The sequence below is a fragment of the Heloderma suspectum genome, chromosome 3, assembly GCF_057233095.1.
Source record: "Heloderma suspectum isolate Gila_16-S chromosome 3, 16-S_ref, whole genome shotgun sequence".
NCBI lineage: Eukaryota > Metazoa > Chordata > Lepidosauria > Squamata > Helodermatidae > Heloderma > Heloderma suspectum.
The window spans coordinates 186424940-186445926 of NC_139460.1; the positions used below are offsets into that span (position 1 = coordinate 186424940).

Consider the following 20987-nt stretch of genomic DNA (forward strand, 5'->3'; position numbering starts at 1 on the left):
ACAAAAGTCTGAGATACTTCCGTCTCTAAACCTGGCCATTTTTGTTGTGCTTAACTATTCCCACCCCCTGCTCTACCAAGTATCCTCTAAACTAAGGCAACCAAAACTGTGCATACATCCTATGAAATAATAAAATGATGCTACTACAACATTGTTCTCTCTTTCCCAGGTGCATCTAGTACACACTGAATTTTGGTCTGATATTTTAATTAAACTACCCAAGCTGACTACTTTTTCTCTCTAATGGCAACTCAATGCATTACTTACTTTGAGAGCACAAAATATACAGGAATCTCCCATGCATTTGTGTGTTGTAAGCTGTCGAAAACTGCGTCGAAAAATATCAAGATGCCAGAGAACCTATAAAGCAAAGCAGAACAAGGGGTTGTTTATAATTAATTAACTTCAGAATGCCTTAGATAAGAAGCCTTGGCTAAAATCAGAAAGGTAAAAATTCATCAAAAGCACCTAAGCATCTTCAAGATAGATAGATTCCAGAGAGTACAATTTTATTTCTAACCTTATCTATCCCAAAATGTAGGCTCATATAATCAGAAAGAAAATAAACATTTATGGATGGCAATAAGCGCCTTAGGACTGTTTAAGATATGTTCCAAAATAAACTAAAAAGGGTATGAGGGTTCCAAATATATGTCGACATAGATTGGCTGCATTCAGAAAATGATATCTTGCTTTAATAAATCTAAGATATGCAGGACCTTTGTCTGTATGTTCCATCCTCATGCCACCCCTTCCCTCCTCCCTTCTAAGTGCACCCCAAGAAGCCAGGAAACTCTGGTTATTAAGTTCAGAACAAGCTGGACCCTAAACCATGGTCTAAAATCAGTTTTAAATCCTGGCTTTTTCCAAACTTGGCAACCATAGTTTCCAGGTTCAGATGAAACAGGAAACTATACGTATGAAGATTTCCAGGTTTAATTGGGGCACACCAAGAAGGAAAACGGCTATATGTACAGGCATAAGGCTAGTTCACATCTCAGTTTATTATGTGGAGATATGATAATCTGAACACACCCATAGTATCACTTGAAGCTTCGTTTTAGAACACGTTCAAGAGCTGATAGTACAAGAACAAGGACTGGAAATACCAATGAAAACTTTATTGTGGTATATTACAGCAAATTGGACACAATGTATTTAAATCCACTGATATACTCTTGGTTATCATGTTGGAAAATGTTTCCACATAAACTGAATTTAGATATCACACCAACTGTGTTTAATTTTTATAATGATTATTTTCAGTGATGTAAAATTTACATTTATACATTTGAGAAAATGCTGGACTTTGTAGGAAAATGATTTCTTTTTAAATTGAGAGATATTGCAGTATACTGACATTGATGCAATACTGAATCGGACTCAAACTATTACAAGTATTTCCATATACAGCATCTTTAATTAAGCTTTAGAGATATCAACAGAAATATGACTATATTTGAAGAACTCTGATATAGTTAAAACATGAACAAGGAAATAATATCTAAAATATATGCAAACTCGACATCAGATGAATATAAGAATTCAAGAGTTAAAAATAAATGGAATGATAGGTGTGGAAAACAAATGAACAAAAATCTACAATCTCAACTACTAAAGGAAGAACTCATTTAAAAGTCCTCTATAAATGATACTTAACTCCGATTAAATTAAATTAAATTAAATTAAAACAGGAAAATAGATTATATATGTTGGCATCTCCTAGCGCAGTTGATGGTGGAATTGTAGAAAAATTCAAGAATATTATGCTGCTTCCATACTGGGATTCCTTAGCATTGCTGAGGCATCATTCTTCTCCTTTTGGATGTAAGCAGAATTAAATTAACGGTTCCACACTGCAATTAATATTGTACTTTTTCTCCACTGTTGTTGTTGATGTTCATTCGTTCAGTCGTGTCTGCCTCTTCGTGACCCCATGGACCACAGCACGCCAGGCCTTCCTGTCCTCCGCTCTCTCCCGGAGTGTGCTCAAGTCCATATTCATTGCATCGGTGATGCTATCTAGCCATCTCATCCTCTGCCGTCCCCTTCTCCGTTTGCCTTCAATCTTTCCCAGCATCAGGGTCTTTTCCAGGGAGTTTTCTCTTCGCATTAGGTGGCCAAAATATTTGAGTTTCAGCGTCACTATCCGTCCTTCCAATGAGCACTCAGGATTGATTTCCTTTAGGATTGACTGATTGGACCTCCTTGCAGTCCAGGGGACTCGTAAGAGTCTTCTCCAGCACCACAGTTCGAAAGCATCGATTCTTAGGCGCTCAGCCTTCCTTATAGTCCAGCTCTCACAGCCATACATTGCTACTGGGAAAATCATAGCTTTGATTATACGAACCTTTGTCAGTAAGGTGATGTCTCTGCTTCTTATTATGCTGTCTAGGTTTGCCATAGCTTTCCTCCCAAGGAGCAAGCGTCTTTTAATTTCATGGCTATAGCCACCGTCTGCAGTGATCTTGGAGCCCAAGAAAATAAAATCTGTCACTGCTTCCATTTCTTCCCCTTCTATATGCCAGGAAGAGATGGGGCCAGACGCTATGATCTTCATCTTTGTAATGTTGAGTTACAAACCAGCTTTTGCACTCTCCACTTTCACCCTCAACAAGAGACACTTTAGATCCTCTTCGCTTACTGCCATTAGGGTGGTATCGTCTGCGTATCTGAGGTTGTTGATCATTCTCCCAGCAATTTTAATTCCGACCTGTGATTTATCCAACCCGGCGTTTCTCATGATGTACTCTGCATATAAGTTAAATAAGCAGGGCGACAATATACAGCCTTGTTGTACTCCTTTCCCAATTTTGAACCAATTGGTTGTTCCATGTCCGGTTCTTACTGTTCCTTCTTGACCCTCGTACAGGTTTCTCAGGAGACAGGTAAGGTGGTCTGGTATTCCCATCTCTTTAAGAATTTGCCACAGTTTGTTGTGATCCACACAATCAAAGGCTTTAGCGTAGTCAATGAAGCAGAAATAGACGTTTTTCTGGAATTCTCTTGCTTTCTCCATGATCCAGCAAATGTTGGCGATTTGATCTCTAGTTCCTCTGACTCTTCGAAACCCAGCTTGTACTTCCGCTAATTCACGGTTCACATACTGCTGAAGCCTAGCTTGTAGGATTTTGAGCATCACCTTGCTGGCATGTGAAATGAGCGCAATTGTACGGTAGTTTGAACATTCTTTGGCATTGCCCTTCTTTGGAATTGGAATGTAAAGTGACCTTTTCCAGTCTTGTGGCCATTGTTGAGTGTTGCAAATTTGTTGGCATATTGCGTGCAGCACTTTAACAGCATCATCTTTTAGGATCTTAAATAGCTCAGCTGGAATACTGTCATCTCCGCTTCCTAAGGCCCACTTGACTTCACTCTCTAGGATGTCCGGCTCAAGTTCAGTGACCGCACTATCATGGCTATCAGGGACATTCAGATCTTTCCTGTATAGTTCTTCTGTGTATTCTTTCCACCTCTTCTTCATCTCATCTGCTTCTGTTAGGTCCCTGCCTTCTTTGTCCTTTTTCATGCCCGTCTTGGCACAAAACGTTCCCTTGAGATCTCCAATTTTCTTGAAGAGATCTCTAGTCTCTCCCATTCTGTTGTTTTCCTCGATTTCTTTGCATTGTTCATTTAAAAAGGCCTTCTTGTCTCTCCTTGCTATTCTCAGGAAATCTGCATTCAGTTGGATATATCTTCCCCTTCCCCCCTTGCTTTTCGCTTCCCTTCTTTCCTCAGCTACTTGTAAAGCCTCATCAGACAGCCACGTGGCTTTCTTGCATTTCTTTTTCTTTGGGATGGATTGAGTTGCTGCCTCCTGAACAATGTTATGGACCTCCATCCATAGTTCCTCAGGCACTCTGTCTATCAGGTCTAATCCCTTAAATCTATTCCTCACCTCCACTGTATATTCATAAGGGATATGATTGAGGTCATACTTGAGTGGTTTAGTGGTTTTCCCTACGTTCTTCAATTTAAGCCGAAATTTTGCAAGAAGAAGCTCATGAGCTGAGCTACAGTCAGCTCCAGGTCTTGTTTTTACTGACTGTATAGAGCTTCTCCATCTTTGGCTGCAAAGGACATAATCAATCTGATTTCGATATTGACCATCTGGTGATGTCCATGTGTAGAGTCGCCTCTTGTGCTGTTGGAAAAGAGTGTTTGCTATGATCAGCATGTTCCCTTGGCAAAACTCTATTAGCCTTTGTCCTGCTTCATTTTGTACACCAAGGCCATGCTTGCCTGTTATCCCGGTGATTTCTTGACTTCCTGCTTTAGCATTCCAATCCCCTATGATAAAGAGGACATCTTTTTTTGGTGTTAGTTTTAGAAGGTGTTGTAGGTCTTCATAGAACCGATCAACCTCAGCTTCTTCAGCATCAGCGGTTGGGGCATAGACTTGAATTACTGTGATGTTGAATGGGTTGCCTTGGATTCATACTGAGATCATTCTATCGTTTTTGAGATTGTACCCAATACTGCTTTTCCCACCCTTTTGTTGACTATGAGCGCTACTCCATTTCTTCTAAGGGATTCTTGCCCACAGTAGTAGATATAGAATCATAGAATAGTAGGGCTGGAAGGGGCCTACAAGGCCATCGAGTCCAACCCCCTGCTCAATGCAGGAATCCAAGTCAGAGCATCCTTGACAAATGGCTGTCCAGCCTCGTCTTGAAGGCCTCCAGTGTGGGAGAGCCCACCATCTCCCCAGGTAATTCGTTCCATTGTTGTATTGCTCTTACAGTCAGGAAGTTTTTCCTGATGTTCAGCCGGTATCTGGCTTCCTGTCACTTGAGCCCATTATTCCGTGTCCTGCACTCTGGGATGATCAAGAAGAGATCCTGGCCTTCCTCTCTGGGATAACCTTTCAAGTACTTGAAGAGTGCTATCACATCTCCCCTCAGTCTTCTCTTCTCAAGGCTAAACATGCCCAGTTCTTTCAGTCTCTCTTCATAGGGCTTTGTTTCCAGTCCCCTGATCATCTTTGTTGTCCTCCTCTGAAGCCTCTCCAGCTTGTCTGTATCCTTCTTAAAGTGTGGTGCCCAGAACTGGACACAATACTCCAGATGAGGCCTAACCAGTGCTGAGTAGAGGGGAACTAGTACTTCCCGGGATTTGGAAGCTATGCTTCTATGAATGCAGCCCAAAAGAGCATTTGCCTTTTTTGCAGCCACATCACATTGTTGGCTCATATTCAGCTTGTGATCGACAACAATTCCAAGATCCTTCTCGCTTGTAGTATGGTTAAGTCACGTATCCCCCATCTTGTAACTGTGCATTTGGTTTCTTTTTCCTAGGTGCAGAACTTGACATTTATCCCTATGAAATGTCATTCTGTTGTTTTCTGCCCAGCGCTCCAGTCTACCAAGATCACTTTGCATTTTGTTTCTGTCTTCCAAAGTATTAGCTATTCCGCCCAATTTTGTGTCATCTGCAAATCTGATCAGCATTGCCTGCACCTCCTCCTCCAAGTCATTCATAAAAATGTTAAGAGCAATGGGCCCAGGACTGAGCCCTGCGGTACCCCACTCGTTACCTCTCCCCAGTTTGAGAAGGTCACATTGATAAGCACTCTTTGAGTCCGATTCTGTAGCCAACTGTGGATCCACCGGATAGTTGTTTCATCTAGCCCACTTTGAGCTAGTTTGCTCATCAGGAGATCATGGGGCACTTTGTCGAAAACAAAGTGAAGTCGAGGTATATGATGTCTACAGCATTCCCACGGTCTGCAAGGGAGGTTACTTGATCAAAAAATGAGATCAGATTTGTCTGGCAGGACTTGTTTTTGACAAATCCATGTTGGCTTCAAGTAATCACGGCATTGTTGTCAAGGTGCTTCCAGATGGATTCCTTTATCATCTGCTCCAGAATTTTACCAGGGATTGATGTCAGACTGACTGGTCTGTAGTTCCCAGGTTCCTCCTTTTTACCCTTTTTGAAGATAGGGACAACGTTAGCCCTGCTCCAGTCATCTGGCACTTCCCCCGTCCTCCATGATTTCTCAAAGAGAATAGACAGCGGTTCTGAGAGTTCTTCTGCCAGTTCCTTTATGACTCTAGGATGCAGTTCATCTGGCCCTAGAGATTTGAACTCATTCAAAGTAATTAGGTGTTCCTTGACCATATGCCTGTCAATCTCAAGCTGCAATCCTGCCCCTTCAGCCTTGACTTCGCCTTTGCCAGTGGGGTCATAGACCCTCTTTTGGGAGAAGACTGAGCCAAAGTAGGAATTGAGCACCTCTGCCTTTTCTTTGTCATCTGTTATCCTTTTGCCATCCTGATTTAATAGCTGAACCACCATTTCTTTCCTCTGCCTTTTACTATGCACGTAGCTGAAGAAAGCCTTTTTGTTGTTTTTAACATCCCTCGCTAACCTCAGCTCATTCTCAGCTTTAGCCTTCCTGACGCCATCCCTGCAATTCTGTGCTATCTGCCTGTACTCTTCCTTTGTTACTTGGCCTTCTTTCCACTTCCTATATGTGTCCTTTTTTTGTTTTCAGGTCATCCCTGAGCTTATTGTGAAGCCACATTGGCTTCTTCTGTTGTCTTCCACCTTTTCTTCTTGTTGGAATTGCTTGTGATTGTGCCTTGGGTATTTCCTTTTTTAAAAGCTCCCATCTTGGACTCCTTTTCTCGTTAGCGTCGCTTGCCATGGGACCTTACTGATCATTGTTCTGAGTTTATGAAAATCAGCTTTCCTAAAATCCAGGGTACGCGTTTGACTACACTCGGATTTTGCTTCCCTTAGAACCAAGAACTCAAGTACAACATGGTCGCTTTCCCCCAGAGTTCCTGTAACTGCTACTTTATCCACTCAGTCATCTCTGTTGGTTAGGATCAAGTCAAGGATAGCCGATCCTCTAGTTCCTTCCTCTACTTTCTGTAAGAGGAAGTTATCCGCAACACAAGTCAGGAATTTCCTGGAGGGGCCATGTTTGGCAGAATTTGTCTCCCAACAAATATCAGGGAAATTGAAGTCTCCCATTACTACTACATCATGCTTCCTTAAAACATGGCTATTTGCTTTTCAAAAGTTTCATCCTCGTCTTCTCCTTGATTGGGTGGCCGATAGTAGACTCCGACCACCAGGTTCCTTTTATTCTTTGCTCCATTTATTTCAACCCAGATGCTCTCGATGGGGCTACCAAGCTCCTCCTCCTGTATTTCTGTGCAGAGATACGTATTTTTCACATACAGTGCAACCCCACCTCCCTTTCTGTTCCTCCTGTTCTTTTTGAACAAGTTATATCCTTCAATTGCTGTATTCCAGTCATGAGAGTCATCCCACCAAGTCTCAGTTATACCTATCAGGTCATAATTTCCCTCTTGTATTAAGAGTTCAAGTTCGTTCTGTTTGTTTCCCATACTCTGGGCATTAGTATATAGACATCGAAGACCATGTGCTTCATAGTCTGGCTTTCTTCCTACATGTGTCTGAAGACTATTATTGGGTGCTATTAGAGCTGTTCTCTCCATTGCAGAGCATGCGCCTATGTCCATCATTACCCCCAACATTACATCTCCCTTCCCCGTAGGATTCAGTTTAAAGCCCTCCTGATGAAGTTCTTCATGCTGTGGCCAAACACATTCTTCCCATCTTTTGTGAGGTGCAACCCATCCCTAGCCAACAGCCCATCTTCCAGGAAGTATAGCCCGTGGTCCCAGAATCCAAATCTCTCTCGTCGGCACCACCTTCGTAGCCAGTCATTCACCCGGAGTATTTTTCGTTCCCTTTCTATCCCTCTTCTAACTACTCGAAGGATGGATGAGAAAACTATCTGGGCCCCAAAGTTCTTGAGTTTCCTTCCCAAAGCTTCAAAGTCTGACGTGATCTCTTCGTAGCTCCGCTTGGCGGTATCATTTGTTCCCACATGGATGAGAAGAAAGGGATACCTGTCAGTGGGCTTTATGAGTATAGGCAACCTTTCAGTCACGTCTCTAATCTGTCCTCCCGGGAGACAACATACCTGGCGAGTCCCTGGGTCTTCGCGACATACTTGGGTCTCGACCCCACGCAGCAAGGAGTCTCCCACTACTACCACTCTTCTCTTCTTCTTCTTGTAGGCCTGGGTTTCATCGCCTCTGTTTGACTGACCTTTAGCCTCTTGCTCATTCTCATGCAGGTTCCCCTGTGATTCTTCCTCTGCAGGCTGTCCTCCAGTCTCATCTGCAAGTACCTGGAATCGGTTCCACAGCTCCACTGCTTCCACCAGTGCAGAGTGGCGTCTAGTTCTTCTTCTCCTAACTGTCACCCTTTTCCAAGGAGTATCCTCTATTCCATTTTTCTTCACCTCAGCATTTCCCACTGCCTCATCTTGCTGTTGCTCTTCAAGCTTCTGGTCTGCCCTTTGCTGCTGTAGTTCCCCCATTCTGTCCAAGAACTCCTCCAGCAGCGTGATCAACTTGCACTTGTTGCAGGTGTAGGCCATGTTGTTCTCCGGCAAGAAAACAAACATTGCACACACCTTGCAGCTCACCACCACTGGAGAGTCTTGTCCTTCCATAGCCTCTTTTCCTTTTTTGTGTCTAGCTTTGTGATTGTTCTAGACTAGCCTGTGCCTGCTCCTCTACTCAGGAGAGGTTAAAAGCAGAGTCCCACTGGTGTGAAAGTGTGTGTTACAAGACAAATAAATGGAAAAAAGTTAGTTAAAATAAAAAATAAAAATAATTAAAAAAAATGTTAGGGGCCTCCCCCTTGACCTCCCCTGCCGAACTCCCCTGGCCAACTCCTGTTTGCTCCCCCTGTTCACTCGCTCTGTTCGCTCGCTCTCTGGGAGCTTGCCTGCTTCTGTAGTCCCTGGACCAGCTGGAGCAGCTTGCTCTGCTCTGCTCAGCTGGGAGGCGGGAAACAGACTGAAGCTTCCCACCCAGTCAGCTGCTGGGAGTACTCAGGCCACACCCCTCCAATTCAGTTGGAGCTCTCAGAAGCACCTGGTGAGCTCACAGCCAATCAGAAGGATAAAGGGCAGCCCCCTGGGCTTCCTGCAACCCACTTACCTCTTAGCCTCTGTCTCCTTTGTCTCCTTTGTCTCTTCAACCCCTGCAACTCCCCTGGCCAACTCCTGTTTGCTCCCCCTGTTCGCTCGCTCTCTGGGAGCTTGCCTGCTTCTGTAGTCCCTGGACCAGCTGGAGCAGCTTGCTCTGCTCTGCTCTGCTAAGCTGGGAGGCGGGAAACAGACTGAAGCTTCCCGCCCAGTCAGCTGCTGGGAGTACTCAGGCCACACCCCTCCAATTCAGTTGGAGCTCTCAAAAGCAAATAGTGTCAGAAGTGGGATGGTCACCTGAATTAAATTCGCCCATGCTTGTCCATTTTAGTTCACAGATTCCCAAGGTATCGATGTTCAATCTTGCCATCTCATGTTTGACCACTTCCAGCTTACCTTGATTCATTGATCTTATATTCCAGGTTCCTAAACAATAAACAATATTGTTCTTTACAGCATCGGACTTTCTTTTCACCACCAGACACATCCACAGCTGATTACCCTTTCGGCTTTGGCCCAGCTGCTTCACTCTTTCTGGCACTACTTGGAAATTCCCTCTGCTCTTCCCCAGTAGTATATTGGACACCTTCCGACCTGAGGGGCTCATCTTCCAGCGTCATATCTTTTAGCCTTGTGATACGTTCCATGGGGTTTTCTTGGCAAGAATACTGGAGTGGGTTGCCATTTCCTTCTCCAGTGGACCACATTTTGTCAGAACTCTCCACCATGACCTGTCCGTCTTGGATGGCCCTGCACGGCATAGGTTATGGCTTCATTGAGTTACACAAGCCCCTTCGCCACAACAAGGCAGTGATCCATGAAGGGGTTTTCTCCATTAACATCCAGCAATGCCTATCCATAGGGTGAAGGGAAAAAATGTGGGTGTGTCTGTATCATTTGATGGGACGTCTGAAGAGACAGGAGTGCAAGAAGGGTTAAGCCCCCACCCACCCACCCAGTTGTGCCAAACCTTTGTAAAACAAGTGAAAAGTCTCACTCTGTAGGCCTGAATCTCCCATGGGGCAGACTGAGACCATAGTTTCAGTCAGCGGATCAGGAGGAGCAAAGGACTGGCCCCACCACTACCTGCTACTGTTTTACCAAGCGTGTGGGAGTCAGCCACTGCTGTATCTCACTGCCACCACTCCACAGGCCTGCTGCCCATGAGCAGCATTGCCTCTCCTGCTCTGCTCGAGGAAACGCGGTGACAGGTCTCTCCTCCTTTTCTCAGGTGCCAGGAGGTTGCTATTGTTTTTACTATCCTTCCAGAGCCTTGCATGACAGAAGAGACTGAGGAGTGTGCCTGTGCAGAGCTGCCAGGCCAATTGTTCTGGACAGCTGCACTTGTGCCCTGGGTCTGTGTAGGCAGAGAGGATCCTGCTCCTGGTACGGGGAACAGCAGATGCACTACAGAGATGTGAGCAGCAGCAGCATCACAAGGACAGAGAGGCAAACCAGACTTCCACTACATTGCAAGTGTTGCTGGGATCAAATCATTATTTGCGTAGGAATGGACATGGCAAATACTTGTTGCTGCTTTACAATGCAATACAAATCTACTCAGAAGTAAGCTCCACTGAGTTCAATGGGATTCACTTCCAGGTTTACATGCCTTACAGTATTGCAGCTTTAAATTCCTTTTGTAATTTTTGACGGCTGTGCTGTTGGTGCATTGTGGATGGTGTGTGTGTGTGTTTTAACTGAATAGTTTGGGGAAACCTAGGAGACAAAAAGCAAACAGGTTTTCAACCCAAGCCTCTTCTTTTCTTCCTGTATTTTTTGCATTTGTTGCTGTTGTTGCTCTAGTCTAGATTATGCTGTTTTCATGTGTTGCTGGTGGTGTGGGTAGCTCGCTCAGGGTGAGGAGAAAAGGGTATCAAAAACAAAATAAAAAACCAGCTGCTCCTCCAATTCCTGATGAGTTACAGAAGAGAGACTGGAGAAGCTGGGGATTGATCCTGGGACTTTCTGCATGTCAAAAATGTGCTCTACCACTGAGCTATGGCACCTCCCTTTCTGAAACTCTCGAGCGCTGCTGCTAGTCAGTGTAGACAATACTGAACTAGATGGACCTGTGGTCTGATTCAGTGTAAGGCAGCTTCCTAAGTTTCTCTGACTAGTTACATGTGCAAAAACACAGACCGGATATGATTATCGCTGTTCCGTGCTTATGTGGTGGTGAAACTGGGCCAAGCCAGGCAGAGGAGTGAGTTAGGACAGAGAGACAATATAGGAAAGGGCGTTCAGAGGCAGAGTGGAAAGGAACAGTCGAGCGAACTGGAAAGAAAAAGGTAAAACATTATAATACAGACACAGCTTCTGGTCATATATTCCACCCCCACCCCCTCTTTTACCACAGAAAAACTGTCAAGGCTTCTGGACATAAGGAAGACTTGAGGCAAGAATTACCTAGGGAGGTGGTGGGCTCTCCCACACTGGAGGCATTCATGATGAGGCTGGACAGCCATCTGTCAGGGATGCTCTGACTTGGATTCCTGCATTGAGCAGGGGGTTGGACTCGATGGCCTTGTAGGCCCCTTCCAACCCTAGTATTCTATGATTCTATGAAGACCCTATCTTGGAATATACCTTCCTTGCTGTAGTAAAATGCTGTATTGGGTTGTAAATTAACATGTTTTAGTGATCAGATTTTTGCCTCATTGCTTAAGAAGTATGTGAAAAACTGTCAGTGGCAAACTTGATTTAAATCAATGATTTGAATTGCCTGAGCAGAAATGAGAGATGCCTATAGAAAACAATGGAACACACACACACACACACACACACACACACACACGATTTTAGAGCTGTCCCACCTGCCTACCCAAAAAAAAGGCAGCAGCAAAGACAGAAGTTCTGGTCTTTGACATTCAATACGAACCTGGAAGTTGTCTTTTTGAACAATGATGTTAATTACTCTAGTATGTTCTTATCTCTATGCCAACATTCTGTAGGTCCTGGAAGTTCATGGAGCCTTTTAAAAACGTATTTTTTGTTTAATTTACAAACTTATATACTTCTGCATATATAGCAAGTCCCCCTGATTATGTTGAAAACACTACTATTTAGTGACCTCATTTTGTTTGAAGCTGCTAGGCTCTCAACCACCTAAATTCATTGTTAAAAGGGTATTTTAGTATCTTTAAATGATAACTGAATTATGCAGAAATTTAGTAATTAATAGTGCTGGTTATTAATTTTTGGACACTGCCCTCTTTTTAAAAAAATTAAAAGCTATGATTATAGTAATATCTGAATTTATTTACCAAGATGATCAAATGTAGAATGACCCAATGAATTCTTGTTTATATGAAAGCATCTCATAATATAAGAATCCTATACTTGAGATCCACCAGAGAGTGGATCTAGGAACTAGTGGAAGTCCCCCAATGCCGGCAGAACATAAGATATGCTCATGGCTATTCTTCTGTGGGGTTCTTAACCTACTTGTTCCAGGTAGGCTACTGTACTTTGTAAGCTGCAGGAAGAGGGGGTGGACCAAATGGGCTGGTTGGTCCATGCAGAGTCAGGCTATTAGTCCATGCAATGCTCCTCCTGATTCGCTCAGGTGTGCTTGAGTATGGGAACCCATCCCTCTTTCCTACTGTGGGGTTGTACCTGGATTCAGATCTGGTGTCATGGATTTTGAGAGAATAATTTATCTTATCTGGTATTGCTAAGAATGGCTACTTAGAATAGTACTAATTCAGCTTCAAACAAGGAAGAGAATATATCTTATTTAAAATTGTTTTTAGATATGCTGTCTGCGTGTGTGTTTATACACTTTTATGTGAATGGTTTTACACTTTGTATAACGTATTTTTAATGGTTTTTAATCTTTGTAAACTGCCCAGGGAGCTTTGGTTATGGGGCAGTATAGAAATATTATTATTATTAGTTTAAAAGGCAAACCATAGGCAAATGAAGATGGTTCATGAGACATAATTTAAGAGTTTGGAGATGAGGATAGGAGTCTATGATTGTATTAAACAATACAAGAAGGACAAGGTCATAGACATAGACATAGAATAGTAGGGTTGGAAGGGGCCTACAAGGCCATCGAGTCCAACCCCCTGCTCAATGCAGGAATCCAAGTCAGAGCATCCCCGACAGATGGCTGTCCAGCCTTGTCTTGAACGCCTCCAGTGTGGGAGAGCCCACCACCTCCCCAGGTAATTGGTTCCACTGTCGTATTGCTCTTACAGTCAGGAAGTTTTTCCTGATGTTCAGCCGGAATCTGGCTTCCTGTCACTTGAGCCCATTATTCCATGTCCTGCACTCTGGGATGATCAAGAAGAGATCCTGGCCTTCCTCTCTGGGATAACCTTTCAAGTACTTGAAGAGTGCTATCATATCTCCCCTCAGTCTTCTCTTCTCAAGGCTAAACATGCCCAGTTCTTTCAATCTCTCTTCATAGGGCTTTGTGTCCAGTCCCCTGATCATCTTTGTTGCCCTCCTCTGAACCCTCTCCAGTTTGTCTGCATCCTTCTTAAAGTGTGGTGCCCAGAACTGGCCACAGTACTCCAGATGAGGCCTAACCAGTGCTGAGTAGAGGGGAAGAGTGCTTCCCGGGATTTGGAAGCTATGCTTCTATTAATGCAACCCAAAAGAGCATTTGCCTTTTTTGCAGCCACATCACATTGTTGGCTCATATTCTGCTTGTGATCTACAACAATTCCAAGATCCTTCTCGCTTGTAGTGTGGTTGAGCCACGTATCCCCCATCTTGTAACTGTGCATTTGGTTTCTTTTTCCTAGGTGCAGAACTTGGCATTTATCCCTATTAAATGTCATTCTGTTGTTTTCTGCCCAGCGCTCCAGTCTATCCAGATCACTTTGAATTGTGTTTCTGTCTTCCAAAGTATTAGCTATCCCGCCCAATTTTGTGTCATCTGCACATTTGATCAGCATTCCCTGCACCTCCTCCTCCAAGTCATTCATAAAAATGTTGAAGAGCAATGGGCCCAGGACTGAGCCCTGCAGTACCCCACTCGTTACCTCTCCCCAGTTGGAGAAGGTCCCATTGATAAGCACTACAGAGTCCGATTCTGTAGCCAACTATGGATCCACCAGATCGTTGTTTCATCTAGCCCACTTTGAGCTAGTTTGCTCATCAGGATATCATGGGGCACTCTGTCGAAAGCTTTGCTGAAGGTATATGATGTCTACAGCATTCCCACGGTTTACAAGGGAGGTTACTTGATCAAAAAATGAGATCAGATTCATCCGGCAGGACTTGTTTTTGACAAATCCATGTTGGCTTCGAGTAATCACGGCATTGTTGTCAAGGTGCTTCCAGATGGATTGCTTTATGATCTGCTCCAGAATTTTCCCAGGGATTGATGTCAGACTGACTGGTCTGTAGTTCCCAGGTTCCTCCTTTTTACCCTTTTTGAAGATAGGGACAACATTAGCCCTCCTCCAGTCATCTGGCACTTCACCCATCCTCCATGATTTCTCAAAGAGAATAGACAGCGGTTCTGAGAGTTCTTCTGCCAGTTCCTTTATTAGTCTAGGATGCAGTTCATCTGGCCCTGGAGATTTGAACTCATTCAAAATAATTAGGTGTTCCTTGACCATATGCCTATTGATCTCAAGCTGCAATCCTGCCCCTTCAGCCTGTACTTTGCCTTTGCCAGGGGGGTCGCAGACCCTCTTTTGGGAGAAGACTGAGCCAAAGTAGGAATTGAGCACCTCTGCCTTTTCTTTGTCATTTGTTACTCTTCCTTTGTTACTTGGCCTTCTTTCCACTTCCTATGTGCGTCCTTTTTTGTTTTCAGCTCCTCCCTAAGCTTTTTGTGAAGCCACAATGGCTTCTTCTGTTGTCTTCCCTTTTCTTCTGGTTGGAATTGTTTGTGATTGTGCCTTGAGAATTTCCTTTTTTAAAAGCTCCCACCCATCTTGGACTCCTTTTCTTGTTAGCGTCGCTTGCCATGGGACCTTACTGATCATTGTTCTGAGTTTATGAAAATCAGCTTTCCTAAAATCCAGGGTACGCATTTGACGACACTCAGCTTTTGCTTCCCTTAGAACCAAGAACTCAAGTACAACATGGTTGCTTTCCCCCAGAGTTCCTGTAACTGCTACTTTATCCACTCAGTCATCTCTGTTGATAAGGATCAAGTCAAGGATAGCCGATCCTCTAGTTCCTTCCTCTACTTTCTGTAGGAGGAAGTTATCTGCCACACAAGTCAGGAATTTCCTGGAGGGGCCATGCTTGGCAGAATTTGTCTCCCAACAAATATTGGGGAAATTGAAGTCCCCCATTACTACTACATCATGCTTCCTTAAAACATTGGCTATTTGCTTTTCAAAAGTTTCATCCTCGTCTTCTCCTTGGTTGGGTGGCCGGTAGTAGACTCTGACCACCAGGTTCCTTTTATTCTTTGCTCCATTTATTTCAACCCAGATGCTCTCGATGGGGCTACCAAGCTCCTCCTCCTGTATCTGTGCAGAGATACGTATTTTTCACATACAGTGCAACCCCACCTCCCTTTCTGTTCCTCCTGTTCTTTTTAAATAAGTTATATCCTTCAATTGCTGTATTCCAGTCATGAGAGTCATCCCACCAAGTCTCAGTTATACCTATCAGGTCATAATTTCCCTCTTGTATTAAGAGTTCAAGTTCATTCTGTTTGTTTCCCATACTCTGGGCATTAGTATATAGACATCGAAGACCACGTGCTTCATAGTCTGGCTTTCTTCCTACATGTGTCTGAAGACTATTATTGGGCGCTATCAGAGCTGTTCTCTCCGTTGCAGTGCATGCGCCTAACGTCCATTGTTACCCCCAACATTACATCTCCCTTCCCCGTAGGATTCAGTTTAAAGCCCTCCTGATGAAGTTCTTCATGTGTTCTTCAAACACATTCTTCCCAGCCTTTGTGAGGTGCAACCTGTCCCTTGCCAACAGCCCATCTTCCAGGAAGTATAGCCTGTGGTCCCAGAATCCAAAACTCTCTCGTCGGCACCACCTTCGTAGCCAGTCATTCACGCGGAGTATTTTTCGTTCCCTTTCTATCCCTCTTCTAACTACTCGAAGGATGGATGAGAAAACTATCTGGGCCCCAAAGTTCTTGAGTTTCTTTCCCAAAACTTCAAAGTCTGACGTGATTTCTTCGTAGCTCCGCTTGGCGGTATCATTTGTTCCCACATGGATGAGAAGAAAGGGATACCTGTCAGTGGGCTTTATGAGTGTAGGCAACCTTGCAGTCACGTCTCTAATTCGTTCTCCCGGGAGACAACATACCTGGCGAGTCCATGGGTCCTCACGACATACCTGGGTCTCGATCCCACGCAGCAAGGAGTCTCCCACTACTACCACTCTTCTCTTCTTCTTCTTGTAGGCCTGGGTTTCATCGCCTCTGTTTGACTGACCTGCAGCCTGTTGCTCACTCTCATGTAGGTTCCCCTGTGATTCTTCCTCTGCAGGCTGTCCTCCAGTCTCATCCGCAAGTACCTGGAATCGGTTCCACAGCTCCACTGCTTCCACTGACGCAGAGTGGTGTCTAGTTCTTCTCCTAACTGTCACCCTTTTCCAAGGAGTATCCTCTACTCCATTTTTCTTCACCTCAGCATTTCCCACTGCCTCATCTTGCTGTTGCTCTTCAAGCTTCTGGTCTTCCCTTTGCTGCTGTAGTTCCCCCATTCTGTCCAAGAACTATTCGTGTGCTCTTATTCCCCGGAGGGTCAACAGTCGCCACTCCAGTCCACTTTAATATAGGTTTTCTTCGGAGTGAAATTTTCCCACTGCAGGCACTAGGAAGAACCAAGGCAAAAATCAGCACTTAACGTCTCATGTGTCCCATCTGATAACTCTCTCGTGGCCTCTGGTGCGGAGGGAGCTGAGCTGTTTGGGGCGATCTCCTTCGCCAAATAGCTGTATCAACATAAACACTCCTGGAGTAAGAGACCTACAACACAGCACTGGGCCAATTGGTTACCAAATTTATAATAATAATAACTACAAGTACAGTTGTGCCAATTGGTGTACAATTATACACTATCGGTCAGAATTTCAAAGTAACTATATCAGTTATGCTGGTCTATTTAACAACTATTGTTATTTTTTTATAAACAAAGAAAGAATGCTGAGTTAAAACCCCATCACTCGGTGTAAAACGTTTATATGATAAAGTATATAATTTTAATCTTCAAGGTCAGAGGTCTCTACCATCTGGAGCTCCTTGTTTATGTCCCTGGTCAGCTTATATGGAGTTTGGTAAGTGTTTGTACTTAAATAAATGCTTTCCTATGAAATTGTTGAATCTTTGAAAGCTATTATTTCTTATTTTAGGCTATTTTATATTGTGATGTTTATGTTTTATTGGAGGAGGTATGTGTTTATAATAAAAGTTTTAAAAAGATTCAGAGATTTTCCTTTACTAATTTTTGTTAGTGCAAAAGCAAAATTGAATCTCGTTCCATATATACCTGCCTGGACCCTAAGATCATCCTCAGAGGCCCTTCCCCAGGTGCGCCTCCAAATGAGGTCAGGCGGTGGCTACTAGGGAAAGGGCATTTCAGTGATGGCACCCTGGTTGTGAAATGTCCTTCCCAGAGAGGTTCATTTACCACCTACATTGTGGTCTTTTGGATGCCAGTGACCTTTTTATTTTCCCAGGCTTTTTAGTCCTATATTGTTGTATTGTATGGTATTACGTTTTGTTTTGTGAAGCACCAGAGCGCTTCAGCTGAAGGGCAGTACAGAAATGTAATAAATAAACATTAAGTAAAAATAATCTGCTTCTCACCCTGTATCCTATGCAGTGAGCCATTGGAGGCTGCTGCTGCTCAGTGTGTGTCTACAGCTGCCCCTGTTATGTCTCCTAGCCCCTCCCATTGGTGGCTTGGTAAAAGAAAAACTCACCTCTCGCTGGTGGGTCTTGAACCCTTGAACCCAGGAGGGCTGTGTGCACCTTCTGCAAGCATACTGCCCAGTGAACTATGTGGGTGTTATGTTTTTTTCTTCTTCCCCTTTGTGTGTGTTATGCTCTGAAAACAGTGGTTGTGAGGAACATGAGGGGATTTGAAGCCCTGGAAGGATGCCCGAGTACTGGCAGGAGCAAGCTCACTGCTGGCTGTGCCACTAGGGCTGCTGGATGGGACAATGCGGCATCATCTTGGGTGTTTTGTGGTGATGATGAATTGTGTGCTGGGGGCATGGTTAGACAACTGTAATACACTATACATAGGACTGTCCTTGCACCTGGTTTGGAAGCTGAAGCTAGTGCAGAATGCACCAGATGCTCAGTGAATCATACGAATCATAGAATGGAGCACTTAGATATACACATATTACACCTGTATTAAAAGTACTGCACTGGCTACCTACTAGCTACTGCGCCATGTTCAAGGCTTTGCCCCTGACAAACCCCAAAATGACCTAGGACCAGGATACCTGGTTGGCAGTCTTCCGTTATATATACCTATTTGACCCCTGATATCTTCTGAGGAAGTTTTACTGGCCATTCTGCAGTCAGTGGAATGTCACCAGGTAGCAGTACATAAGCAGGCCTTCTCAGTGGTGGCACCTATGCTTTGGAACACTCTCCCACATGTGATCTGACAAGCAGAAATGGTGGAAAGTTTAAAACACCTCTTGAAAACACACCTATTCACATAGGCTTTCCTTGACCTGTGAGGGACCCTGTTTTATTGTTGTGATTATGTAATATCTTTAAATCTTCTTAACATGTATTATTTTGTCTCGTTTCTACACATTGTATTTTAATGTAGACTGCTTAGGGATTTCAATATATTAAGCAGTATAAAAGTATTACAAATAAATAAAATAATAAATGCCCTGATTGTCATAGGTTCATTGTCTGCCTCTTCATCCATGAGGCACGTGGGCACCATTGCTGACACTGGATCTGATTGGTGGGCTGTGGTAGTATTTCCAAGGACACTGGAGGAGTGTCATTTTTCTGACATTTTCTTATATCCCGATAGTGTGTTTTTCTCCACCCCCACCCCCTAAGCTGAAGATGTGTGTTCTGACAGCATAGAAGTGATGTAACTCTCCCCATCCTGGCATAAAGTAAGTATAGGATTGCTCCAATAGTATCCGTTCTGGGCAACAGTCTGAAATAAGGCAGACTTAAGTTTTAGATTGCTTTGATTATCTGAAATAAGAGATGGCCCTTTAAACTAAGAAAAATGCTTTAGTAGTCCAATTTTAGGAATGTCCATAAGAAGCTGCCTTATACTGAGTAATGCCACTGGTGCATCTAGGTCAGTATTGTCTACATTGACTGCAGCAACTGTTCAGTATTTCCGAGAGGAGTCTTTCCATCATTTTATCCATTAGGCTGAAAATGAAAATTATTGCCAAGATTTATAACAATTGCTCTATATGGTGGATATGACCATATTCCTAGTTTATTGTAAGATCCTAGGACTGAAGTTTAGATGCCCTCCCCTTCTCTGCCAGTTTACTTTTAGAAATAATATTCAATACTTCCAAAATATAGAATGCAATTACAACTATAAAGTAACTTCATATTCTCGACACTCCATGTGGTACTATAGCAATAGGAGCACACAAAATTTCTCTTACTGTGAGAAGGTATATCAACACTTCCTCTTCTTTTCTCTGGTCTAGGACCGAGTTTTAAGCAGAATCTCAGAGTTTATCAACCTTCCCTGGTAAAACCATTTCAGGTCATCATTACTTAAAAAAAAAAAAGGGGGTGCTGCTGCCAGACAAGGTTTTTTTATCATGCAATCGCCCTGGCTCATTCATGGAATTCTATGGGATGTCCAGATGATATTGTCTTCCACTTGTAATCCTCCATGTTTTCCCACTACTCTTCTGTCTTTTTTCTTTCCCCAAAACATCCGTTAAGGAGGAAAAGACAGAATAATGGCACAATGCCTTTGGCTTGATAATGCTAGGAGCTGTCTGTGTGGAAGCACCCGGTTTCTTCCGTTTCAAAGGAGTGGCAAAGAGAAGGTAGAACTTATTTATGGACTAGGTCAAGAGAAATTAATAGATATCTGCCCAGCTTCAGAACAACTTCATTTAAGACAGGGCTAATCATTTATATCCCTAGGAATTCTGCAGTTTTGTTATCAAGACCAAGGTTGTCCACCAAATCGTAAGACACGTTCCAGTGAGGGCAGTGAGCCATCACTGTGTACCCTTTACTTTGACTTGAACTTCTTACTTAGCATTTCATCATGAAACGTACATCTTTTACAAATGCCTCTCTCAGCAAGAGCACACTAAAAGTGATATGACTCCATCCACAGAAATGAAACAAGCAATAGCAATAGCCATATCTGCATATACTAGTCCTACTATATTTCTGTTCACAATCAATAGGAACTTATTTCTCTCCCATACAACTTTGTCATTCTACTGACTACCCTGTGCTACTACCAACAATATCAAGTGTAAACAAAATTACTGGGTGTCTATCATATCACTGGATCTGCTGAGCCTTAAGCAAATCAATCAAACATTTTAGCATTCCTTTCCATAAAACTAGAATTGGTGCCTTGATAAACACATACTAAACCTGCTGCTTAATTAATCCAAAGGATTATAAACAAATGAATGATAGTTGCCAACTAACAGGGCATTTCCTGACATTAATCGAGATGAACTGGAATGTAATAAATACCAAGGCCTCATTACTGAGCACAACTCTGACAAGACAGCTGGTTTGAAAAATATACATCAAGATTACTCTAACCCAGTTTCAAATCCAAACCCATTAGTGATGATCTTGCCAACATATGTGATTTCCAAATAACATTTGCTACCACATAGAAATACTTCTTTACCTAATTAAATACTTAAGTACACTTATACAAAGCAGGAAGCTTTCTTTACAAAAGCAAAGATGGAACTGCGTTGTAAAATTGCATGAAATAAGAAAACAGATAAGAATGGAAGAACAGATTTCCACATACTTTTCTGTCTGATCAATCCTTAAAAGATCCTGTGAGGGGCACAATTTTAAACTGATAATATAACTTTTAAAATGGGAGCAATA

General features: G+C 43.3%; 1 protein-coding gene across 16 annotated transcripts in view; it reads right to left on the bottom strand.

The window, feature by feature from the left end:
* USP54 (ubiquitin specific peptidase 54) overlaps positions 1–20987 on the bottom strand; it is a 225899-nt gene that overhangs the window by 157169 nt on the left and 47743 nt on the right. For all 16 annotated transcript variants that reach the window (XM_084841352.1, XM_084841363.1, XM_084841348.1 and 13 more), the window contains one exon: positions 268–360. In XM_084841352.1, coding sequence (XP_084697478.1) covers positions 268–360 — 93 coding nt within the window. The remainder of the gene's footprint in view (positions 1–267; positions 361–20987) is intronic.